We start from the raw sequence: 12,019 nt of genomic DNA, 5'->3' as shown, positions 1-12,019 counted from the left end.
AGCCTGTTTCTACTGTGGGGCTAAAGGCCATTTAGTCTCGGGGTGCCCAGTACGTTTAAACTCCCAAGACGACAGGCCGCGAGGGGAGTTATCTGCCACAAATTCTGGTAAAGAATTTATGTATTTACCTGTCAAGTTATGCCTCGATCTCCAAGTTCATGATCTTCGGGCCCTCGTAGATTCTGGGGCGGAACAGAGCCTTATTGACTTTCATGTAGTTAACCACTTGTCTATCCCCACAGAGCCCCTAGAAACCCCCATTGAAGCTTCTGGCCTCGGGGGACAACACCTGTCTCGTATCACCCACCGTACCAAGCCCATTCTACTCGTCACGTCAGGTAACCATAGGGAATCAGTTCAGTTTTACATCACCCAGTCCGCGCATACTCCCATAGTGTTAGGGTTCTCCTGGCTTAAGTTACACAATCCCCAATTTAACTGGGCTTAAGGATCTGTCACTCAATGGAGTTCGTACTGCCTCACTAACTGTTTACTGTCCGCGGTTCCTCGTGTGTGTCCCATTGATACCGAGAGTCCCGTCTCGGTAGATCTTGCTTCCATTCCATGATGTTACCACGACTTAAAAGCGGTTTTCAGTAAAACGAAGGCTAGCGCCCTTCCCCCGCATAGACCTTACGATTGCGCTATTACCCTCCTTCCTGGTGCTCCTTTACCTAAGGGGCGGCTATTCAACCTGTCGGGCCCCGAAAGAAACGCCATGGAACAGTACATCCAGGAAGCGCTTTCGCTAGGGCACATACGACCCTCCTCCTCCCCTGTGGGGGCTGGATTTTTCTTCGTGGAGAAAAAAGATAAGACACTCAGGCCTTGTATCGATTACCGCAAACTTAATCAGATCACAGTCAAAGATAAATACTCCCTGCCACTAATCACATCCGTTTTTGACTCCGTTCAACAAGCTCGAATCTTCACTAAATTAGACCTCCGCAATGCGTACCATTTGGTTCGCATCAAAGAAGGCGACGAATGGAAGACTGCATTCAAAACCCCCTTAGGCCACTATGAATATTTGGTCATGCCTTTTGGCCTCACCAACGCCCCTGCAGTCTTCCAGAGGTTAGTTAACGACATACTCCGTGATTTCCTTAATCGGTTCGTCTTCGTATACCTAGATGACATTCTCATCTACTCTCAGGATCAGGCCCAACATGAACACCACGTACGTCTCGTGCTGGAGAGATTATTGGAAAACCAGCTTTATGTAAAATTTGAGAAATGCGAGTTTCATGTTTCAACCGTTCAGTTTCTCGGCTATATCATTGAGGCCGGTTGCATCCGACCTGATCCTGCTAAGTTAGAGGCCATCACCTGGGCTCCTCCAGACAATCGGAAAAAACTTCAACAGTTTTTAGGCTTCGCCAATTTTTACAGGCGCTTTATCCGTAATTACAGCAGCATAGCTTCTCCCCTCACGCGCCTTACTTCTACTTCTCACCCCTTTGTCTGGTCCACTGAAGCCCAACAAGCCTTTGATAAATTGAAAGAACTGTTCGTTTCCGCACCCATCCTTATCCAACCGGACCCATCTCGCCAATTCATCGTCGAGGTCGACGCTTCTGATACCGGTTTGGGGGCCGTCCTCTCCCAAAAGGAAGACTCAACAGGCAAAATGAAACCTTGTGCCTTCTTCTCCCGCAAATTATCACCGGCAGAACAGAACTACGATGTCGGCAACCGAGAACTACTTGCCATCAAGCTAGCTTTGGAGGAGTGGCGTCACTGGTTGGAGGGAGCAGAACAGCCATTCATCGTCTGGACCGATCACAAGAACCTGGCCTATCTCCGCTCAGCCAAACGGATCAACTCCAGGCAAGCTCGTTGGTGTCTCTTTTTTGACCGCTTTAATTTTGTAATCACCTACAGACCCGGATCCCGAAATGTCAAGCCTGACGCCCTGTCCCGAAAGTACAGCCCATCAGAACGCGCCCCAGCCACTATCCTTCCCTCCACCTGCGTCATCGGAGCCCTCACGTGGGACATCGAAAACAAGGTACTCCAAGCCCTGAGAGACAATAGTAACCACCCTCCTGTCCCCAGGGGTACCTTGTTCGTCCCTGCTGATCTCCGGTCCGAGGTCATCACCTGGGGGCATACTTCCCGCTTGGCTTGCCATGGGGGGGTTCACCGGACTCTGAACCTTATCCGCAAAAGGTTCCATTGGCCTGCCATGGAAAAGGACGTGCGGGAGTATGTCGCTGCCTGCTCCACGTGCGCCCGATCAAAATCTTCATCCTCAGCTCCGGCAGGTCTGCTTCATCCTCTCCCCACTCTCAATCGACCCTGGTCCCATCTTGCCATGGATTTCATCACCGGTCTCCCCCCGTCACACGGTAACACTACTGTCCTCACTGTTATTGATCGTTTTTCGAAAATGGCTCACTTCATTCCCCTTCCTCAACTCCCCACGGCCACTGAAACTGCTGACCTGATGGTCAAACACGTTTTTCGCCACCATGGCATCCCTATGGACATTGTCTCCGACCGTGGCCCCCAATTCACGTCACAAGTGTGGAAGGCTTTCTGCTCGGCCTTGGGGGCCACGGTCAGTCTCTCGTCCGGTTATCATCCCCAGTCAAATGGCCAAGCGGAGAGAGCGAACCAGGAGCTGGAGGCAGCTCTCCGCTGTCTGGCGGCACAGAATGAAAAGGACTGGTCCACCTTCCTGGTATGGATAGAGTACGCCCATAACACTCATCCTTCATCTGCCACCGGGATCTCTCCTTTTGAGGCCGCCCTAGGGTACTCACCACCTCTGTTTCCATCCCAGGAGTTGGATCTGGCAGTGCCTTCCGTCCACCATCACCTCCAGCGTTGTCAACGCGTCTGGACTCAGACGAAGGCCGCTCTCCTCCGCACCAAGGAGAGCAACTGCCGGATCGCCAACCGTCGCAGGTCAGAGGGTTTGGCTCTCTACTCGCAATATCCCCATTCAGGCATCCTCCAAGAAACTGGCTCCCCGATTCATCGGTCCTTACGTCATAGACAAACTCATCAACCCTACCTGTGTCCGTCTTCGTTTGCCCAAAGCCCTGAAGGTCCACCCGTCGTTTCACATCTCCCAGATCAAGCCAGTCCAGGACAGTCCTCTGTGCCCGCCGTCCACTTCCCCACCGCCCGCCCGGGTCATCGACGGCGCTCCGGCCTATGACGTCAGCCGGATTTTGGACGTCCGTCGGAGGGGTCGTGGATTCCAGTTCCTGGTCGACTGGGTGGGCTACGGTCCGGAGGAGCGCTCATGGATTCCCCGCTCGTTTATTTTGGACCGCTCTCTCATTGAGGATTTCTACCGTGCCCACCCTGATCGCCGCCCTTGACCGCCTGGAGGCGGTCGTTGAGGGGGGGGGGACTGATATGGTGCCTCTGTCGGCCTCCTCCCCCTCTCCTCTCCGCTTGGCTGCTGATTCTCAACACCTGCGACCACTTACCTCATCACCTCATCCGCCTTCATAAGGAGCCACAGGATCATCAGTCTTCGCCAGTCCGTTGCCCCTGATGGTGCATAGTTGGTCTTCAAATCAAGCTATAGTTCGTTTGCTACGTCAAGTCTATGACTAAATCTGTCTTTCTCTACTCACCTTCAGGAATCCAGTACCACGAATGGTCGCCTGAATCAGCTTCCAGCCGGTCTCGCCAATCTGTCCTCCCCTGCGGTCCCACCACGAGCCTCTGCCACCTCAAGTATCCCAACCTTCGCCAGCATCTGCCTACGGAGAAATCCACCAGTGACGCCGCTAACCTCTGTCTCCAGTTTGGAACCGACATCCAGTCCTGCTCACGCTCTGCTCTCTGCTCCTCGAATTAAATCTCTTACCTGCCACGCTCGCCTCCCGCTGTGTTTCTTCTGGGTTCCAGCATCTGGGTTCGAAAAGTGTTCTGTAGCCATGACAGGTATCCCACAATTCCTTGCACTACCAATCTAACAGCAACACCAAAGTTACACCTACTTAATTGAATTAATTTGAATGAAAGTAAAATAACTGTCTGATAAGTATGTGTTATTTTTAAGTTGACTGATCTAAAAAAAATGATTTATCTTAACTGAAGCAAATAATTAAGTTAGATCAATGTAAAAAAGGTTATCTTTATAACATCCATATGTGGTCTTATCACCCTCTTATGGTGGAAAAAGTATTATCTGAGCTTCTTCATCCACTAAATCATCTTCAAATGGACACGCTATGCTGCTTCACCTCTCTGAAAACAAACTAAGCTTCAACAAAAATCTGCTCCAGACCACGTTATGTTCAGAGCATGAGTTGCTATGGCAACTTTACATACCCTGAAACATACATCCGCTAAGCTGAGTTTATACGCTTCCTTAGCCTCAAACTTACTGTGGTAAGTCTCATAACCTGCTTTTTGTAAAAACCCCCAGCTCTCTGCATCGCAACGCAAGCTTTACGCAGGAGATCTATTTCCAGTCTGTTCACGCATGAATTTCACGGCAAAAAGCCAGGGAACCAGAAACAGAACTTAATTTCATGGTTACGGGGATGCGCTCAAGCAATAACGCATGTTAACATTGTTATAGCACCACCATGGATGATGAAAGTTTAATTGTGGAGGTTCAAAAACACAACATCTTATATAACAAAAAACGTAATTGACAAGGACTCAGTTAGGACGGAGAGGGAATTGGGGATTCATCATTGAAGTGTTGGATGAGCAAAGAGAGCGGGACGATCTACTTGACAGAGGGGTGAAAAAACAAACTACTCCTCTGGGATTGAGGCAGGAGGGGGATGGATCGGACATGCAACGGAGACCGTGTAAATTAACTGATGGTCGTGAGACGGACTACTCATGCAACGAAAAAGAGACGCACCATAGACAGGTCGGTGTAAATTCAGGGTAACACCCATTCCAAATAGCTGATGTAACACTAGTTAATATGGTTGACGTATGAATGGTGGGGTCCTGGGTACTTACTACTAGATATTTAAACTTTGGTAAACAGGAGATAAAAATAAACATTTTGGTCTGAAACTGCATTTGCACCAGCCTCGGGAATGCACTTCAATGAAAAGTCTATGTAAACGAGCGTTTTGGACTTCCATTTTCAAACACTATTGTATTCACAATACACAAGTTTCTATGACTGTTTTCAGCTCTACATACAAACTTGTGGCCATTGAACGAGTGGAATGAGTGGAAAAAATATTCTCAACGTTACGGTCCAGCAGATTTAGATCTTTACGTTCAAATAATCTTTTTTCCCCTTGTATTTGTTCAAATTCTTATTTTTCTACCTTATAGTTTTATTTAGTCTTAAATGGCGTTCCAGGTCAGTTATTTTTTTCTTCTTTCTTTTCAGGCCTGAATGCTGCTTGACATCGTATTGGCCTTTAAACATAAATCTGCTATGTTTACTTAGAAAACAAGCCAAGAAACCGAACACGGATGTCCTCAACCTTTGCCTGAATGGAGGGCAGGTGTTAATGCTAATGGGTACACATTGTGGCTAGTTGCATGGTCCACCAACATGATCTAAAGAGAACAAACGTCTCAGGTCCGGTGTACAAAGATGTCCTGTTAAATGTTGCTGTTTAAATCCCACTTAAATCTCCCTTCTATACATAATGGAGCTTAGAAAAAAGTTAACTTCACAGCTAGCATGCTAAAGGCTATACACAATTAGCTTTTTTTCTTGTGCCAAAGGTTTGGTTTACGCACATTAAACTACATTCATACATCGGAGCCAGTTTAGCTCGTGCTGGTTTGCGGCGCCTTCCGTCCGTGAAAACAGGGTTCAAATCTGGGCTGCTCCCTATTCCCTTCTCTGCTTCTGTGCCGGTCCCAAGCCCAGATAAATTGAGAGGATTGCCTCAGGAAGGGAATCCGGCATAAAACATTGCCAAGTTAACCACGCGACTCGTCCTGATTTGCTGTGACAACCCCTGATGGGAAAAGCCGAAGGAGAAAGAAGAATAAACTACATTCATACATCAAGTAGTCCATCCTTCAATCACTTCCACAACTCAACATAAGCAGGTTCTCCATCCACTTGTTTAGCAGGTGTTTCCCGATTGCTCCATTGCTGCTTCTCCATCCCTCCCTCTTCTATCTTTGCACAGCATGCCAAACCTAAGATTCCTAACCCACCATTGACTGTACACGAGAACTGGATCTAGTGAAAGTTATGTGACCCATGGAAAATACCTTGCTGTCAGTTCCCAAAGAAAGTCAATTCAGTGTACATGTTGCAGCCAGATGTCAGTATGGAGTGATTGGTCCAAGTTAGGTTTCTATGGCAGCCATTCTAGACAATCAGTTGTGAGCTTGTTGGAAGTCCACACCCCTTTCACTGAAACTGGACTCAAGAGAATCTGTCTATCAAACATTTTGAACTTTCGACATGGGGGCCAGCAGACATAACCTGCTTTTATTTAGACATATGACTCGTTAGATTATAACTTAAATAACTTGCGATAAAGAAAAAAAATGAAAGAAAAAATGATAAAAATTTTGCTAATAAAAGGTATCAGTGCAAAAATGGTTACTCTGACCAATAGAATGACTGAGTAACAGCTGTTTATTTCTCAGTAGAAGTAATCTTTTTTTGACTTCCGGGTGTGATTCCTTGAGTGATTGCGGGTGCGCTAGGCAGCTGCTGCTCCCTGGACAGTGCTAAAACTCCCTCCACTACCAACAATATGAAATGATCTTGTGTGGATTATACTCATTTGGACTATCCTGTCATGAGTATGGCAATTTTCGACAGCATTGCTCCAACACTCTGCAGCTAAATTTGCTATGCTTCAGTACTCTCCACCTGTGCCACCGCCATTAGCTCTACTCGAACATATACCCCGCTGGAGATACACTCATCATACACTCATACACTTCCAGTATGACAACACGAACCCCATCAAATCACTCGGTTCCTCGGCTCGCCATCTACCGAAGAACTCTGCTCGCTATGCTGACTACAGCGTCCTAGCCTGCCTCGCTCCCTCGACTAACAACACAGCAAACAACCCTCCCCTGCATGACGGTCAACTTCGGTCTCCTGAACATTTGCTCCTTCATAACCAAGGGGAATCTTGTCCAATATCTCCTCATTAATCACGAGTTGGATTGAAACATGGCAACAACCTCAGGATTTTACTCCACTCATTGACGTTACTCCGCTGGGGTTTGTTAACATCGCCAAACCATGAGACGGGGGCAGTGATTTATAGCAAGAACTGTGACTACTCCTTTGTTTGAATCTTTGACATCTTCAGTCTGTGAGTCCTCTGGATCAACTCCAACTATCATTGCCACCATCCATCGCTGACTTAAACCTAGCTCTGACACACCTCTCCCTACTCTCAACAATTATAGTACTCCTTGGTGACTTCAATATTCAAAATGAATAACTCTACTACCAAAGACTTTGTAAACCGTTTTGGTTTTCACCGACATATCACCATTCCCGCCCACACCAAAGGACGTATCTTGGACCTTGTCTGTTGCTCAGGTGTCTTGCCAGATGCCTGCAAAGCAGATCCCCTTGCTCTTTTGGATCACATATAGTGTCATAGCGTCAATATTTCACCCACTGGATCAAACCCCCCTGCAGCACAACCTTCCGTAAAAAATCAACAATATCAACTTGGATCACCTCTCCTCTCATATCACTAACCTCCCCAGTACTGATAAACTTGTTGCTCTTCGCACATCATAACAAAAACCTCTGCAACATCCTAGATATCCATGCTCCACTCAAAGCCAGAATGGTCTTCTTTACTGTCACTGCTCCCTGGTTCACCCCCACCCTCAAACAACTAAATGCTTAAGGACATGAACTTGAAAGACTATTTAAAAAATTATCTTTCTATCCAAGAGGACATGTACAGCACTGATCTTTCCCACTACAAAGACTCAATTTCTAAAGCCAAATCTGCATGCTACTCTGCTCTAATAAACTCAGGTGAAAGAAATTCTGAGGCCCTTTTTTCCCTCTTTTCCAAAATTACACAGCCTATGAACCTACTACCACCTCACCTGTACACCTCTGACTTAAGTGACACCCTAGCTTCCTTTTTCATTTAAAAAATAGAGAACATCCACCAGGAACTCTTAGTAAATCCAGGCTCCAATCCAGCTCCCTTATTCCTGTTGGACCCAAATCACTTATTCTCAGCATTTCCTCTACCATCAGTCAACGAAATCGCTGAGCTAATTCAAAATTCTAAGTCCACTACCAGTCATACCACTTCCTTCAGCTCTGGTCAAAACTGCTCTTTCATTCCTCACCACTGACTGGAATTGTTCCCTACACTCTCAAAAAGGATGCTGTCACACCTATACTCAAAAAACCTGGATCAGATTCTTCCAACCTCAACAATTTCCACTCCATCTCTAATCTTCTGTCCATCTCAAAATTCTTGAAAAAACGGTTGCAGCACAACTTCAAATGCATCTTTCCTCGCAATAACTTATATGAACAAGTCCAGTCTGGCTTCCGTCCCCTTCACAGCACAGAAATGGCTGTCTGCATAATCTGCAATAACCTCCTCTTTGCTTCTGATACTGGCCTACTGTCCATCCTGCCCTTACTCGATTTGAGCTCTGCCTTTGACACCAACACTTATACCATTCTACTAGAGAGACTATCCACCAAAGGTGTCACAAACATACTCAGGCCGCATCTAATTTTTTTCTATTAAAAACGTTCACTTCCCTCACAGTTCCTGTGTATACAGCTGTGCCCCAGTGGTCTGTCCTGGGACCCCTGCTATTTATTATCTACCTTCTACCTCTTGGTAAAATCCTCCGTAAACACAATATTTGTTTCCATTGTAATGCGTACGACACCCAGCTCTACATCTCTGCCAAACCTAATTCCTCTCTTCCTCCCACTTCCCTCACCAACTGCCTTCTCGCAATAAAACCTTGGTCAACCCCAAATTTCCAAAAACTAAATAATGATAAAACCGAACTTCCCCTGATGGACACTAAATCCATCCTAAACAGCATCCAGAACTTCCCCATTCCATATGAAAACTCCTCCATTTTCCCCTCCCCTCAGGCTAAGAGTCTGGGTGTCATCTTTGACAGCACCCTCTCCTTCACGTTGCACATGAATTGCAACCATTCACAATTCAATGCAAAATTCTCCAAGAAACTAAAAATCCACCATTTCCAACTTGCAGATTTCCCCCCATAACTTGACTGCCTTGGCCTATTTTTTACAAGTGCATATTTTACTGTACATTTTATTTCTGTTTTATTGTTTGTTTAATTGTCAAAATTTGATGTAGGGCAACCATGGGGTCCAAGAAAGGCGCCAAATAAATAAAATGTATTATTGCAGAATTTTGGCTTATTAGATCCAGCGGGTACTTCTTGTTTGGGACGTGAGGGGAAAGGCCATTCAGTCCAGTTCTCATGTACAGTCAATAACACCGACACACATTAATTTGTATCCTTTACTCCTGTTTGGACATCACAGTTTCCTTATCCAAAACAATCACAGAACCCAAACATTGACAAAACCAAGTTACAGGGCAGAGAAAATACAAATGCAATAAATGCAAATCAAATGAAATTAATTTTCAGATGAACGAACTAAAATGACTAAACTGATAAAGTTTTAGGAACCGATTTTTCTATCTATTTTTGTCTCATTTATAGTTTTGGTGTGCTTAGCCTAAAGAGATTTTTAGACTGGGCTACATTAAAGTGTCAGCCTATGAAGAGAGAAGGACACAAAAGATGGAAATTTTTATGTGAAAATGAAGGAGTGGTGAAGAAAGGAACATTGGACCTAAGTTTTCAGACACAGGACTAACAAAGTTTTAGAAAAACTGGGATGAAAAAAAAACTACAAACGAAATCCTCCACATTCCTCCAAACCCCTACAAACGAAACGCAGATTACACAACAAATGTCTAAACAGAGAAATTTAAACTTTAAATTTAACCATTAAATGGGCTCCCTTCAAATGTGATGCTTGGTACCCGTCTTGTAATAGTTGGGCAGGAACAACCAATGTTTAAAAGATTCCGCCGGGAGAACATTGTTGAACTGAATAATTTCACTGATGTTATGATGAAGTTAGTCCCAAAGAGCATGGGTCAATTAGAGGTAAAGGTACTTCAAATCTCTCAATCTCTAGTGTTGAGTAAAATACTTGTGGAGTACTGGTACCGGTACTTTGAAAGCGATGAACTTTAGTGTAAAACGGTTACGATTTTGCAAATCTTCTTTCTTACAGGTCAGAACACCCAAATAAATTGTGTGTAGGAGACAACTACCCCAACTATTTTGAAATCTGTTGCAGGCATCAAATTAGAAATGTTTTATTCAAGGGTGACATTAAAGATTGAACACATTTCATGATGTCTTTGCTCGGTTTGGGACATAGTTTTGGTACACGTAACCTGAAAGATCTTTAGTTTTGTTTTGAAAGTTCAAAGTAGAAAAACACCTGAACCTTGGAATGTAACGACTCTGTAATTGTAAACCCTTTTTTTATTCTAAAAAGATAAATGTGAATGCTTCCTGATGCAGTAATAATTAGATTTACCAGCTGCTGCTCCAACACTCAAATCCATTCTGCAGCTTGGTCCATGTATAAAAACAACTAGACTTATTAAATGCTAACTTTGTTAATCTTTTATTCAGTCTAGCCAAATCCACATTAGAAACAAAAACTGTACCTACAACAAACAGGTTCTGAAAATCATTGACATGTTAATTCTACTTATCTTTAAAAAGGCTGAATGTTCTAATCTGAGGATTAGCTCTCCACTAAAAAGAATTTGTATATCCTCAATGGGATCTAAGTGGAGTTGCAAGACTGCAGTCCCCCCATGTCCTCCTGGTCTTTTTAGTAGTCCCTCCCACCTGGATCAGGCGTGCTGACTGCCAAGGACTGGAGGTCAACACCTGCATCATGATTGATGAGCTTCATTTACCAGAACCACATCCTCTAATGGTTGGGTTAAAATAAGAGATTCCTCTCATCTGTCTGCTTCAGTTAGTTGCGTGAACATGTACACAAATACATGAACAAGTATAGTTTGCATTAGTTGCGATGCATTGGAAAGATCTATGATAAACTGATTGCTCCCCTCTGTCTTTCGGGATCAGCAATGAAGCTACTTGCACTTGAATCCAGTCTGTAGGCTGTGCTGCTACTTGAACGCTGAAGCCAGGTTTTTGACACTCCCAGCTGAGCGAGGTTTGTTATCATCTTCCTTTCTCGGATGTCTTTGGTTGAGGCTCATGGAGCGCATTGTTGGGTACATCCTGCCCTCTCCCAGAAGCTCCTGCTCCTCCTTCTTCCCATAATTACCATCCAAAGCCTCATTCTGGTGCTTTACAGTTGGCAAGTTGGATTCCTGCTCAGCACTTTTATTCCTTCCTACAGTCACTGGGGCTGTGAAAAGATTGGTGGGGCTCTCCTGGTCCTGCTGGGGGGGAGTGAAGATGATGCTGCTAACAGAATTTCTGGTATTCATGGGGAGAGAGGATAAATATTGTGTGACCCTTGTCTTCTCCAGTGGATAAGACACAGTTGCCTCAAGTGGGCTCTTCTTTGTCGACTGGTCATCATCAGTGGCCTGGGGGGTGCCGGGAGAACTGTGGGGGGGTCTGCGGTCTGGGTCGCAGAGTGAGATCCGGATGTCTGGAGATACCAGTAGAGACTGAGTCCTGTCCCTCAGTGCTCCAGCATCCAGAGCAGCACTAGACTCCTTCAGATCACCTGAACACAAGAAGCATGAGATCAGTCCAGCTGGTGGTCCAGCAGGTCAGGAGACATTTTCAGAAAAGGGAAATGATCAGAACCAGAGGTCATGGAACCATTTGGCCATGTAGATGTTTCTCTGAACACTGACACACAGTTTTGATCTTAAAAACAAGTTGAATTTAAAAACATCATGCAGAAAGTTCAGGAAGACTGCTGTACCTCTATGCTCACATCTAATTTCTCTTGGTTTTATTTAACATTCATGTTCTCTGGATGCCGTTGCAGTAACAGACTAACAAACCCACTATATTTCAG

General features: G+C 45.2%; 2 protein-coding genes across 8 annotated transcripts in view; one reads left to right on the top strand and one right to left on the bottom strand.

Moving 5' to 3' along the window:
* The window catches only part of galr1b (galanin receptor 1b), a 29,314-nt gene that overhangs the window by 17,170 nt on the left and 125 nt on the right, over positions 1–12,019 (top strand). The gene's annotated exons all lie outside the window — the stretch shown is intronic.
* The window catches only part of LOC101175302 (transient receptor potential cation channel subfamily M member 1), a 51,311-nt gene continuing 48,715 nt past the window's right edge, over positions 9,424–12,019 (bottom strand). For all 7 annotated transcript variants that reach the window (XR_013654788.1, XR_013654789.1, XR_013654790.1 and 4 more), the window contains one exon: positions 9,424–11,719. Coding sequence is in view for 4 of the 7 variants with exons in the window: in XM_078944180.1 (XP_078800306.1) it covers positions 11,148–11,719 (572 nt within the window). In the remaining 3 variants the exon portion in view is untranslated. The remainder of the gene's footprint in view (positions 11,720–12,019) is intronic.

This window comes from Oryzias latipes, chromosome 3, assembly GCF_053564925.1.
Source record: "Oryzias latipes strain Hd-rR chromosome 3, Olatipes_Hd-rR_3.1".
In the NCBI taxonomy this organism is placed as follows: domain Eukaryota; kingdom Metazoa; phylum Chordata; class Actinopteri; order Beloniformes; family Adrianichthyidae; genus Oryzias; species Oryzias latipes.
This window is presented reverse-complemented; position numbering and strand designations above follow the sequence as displayed.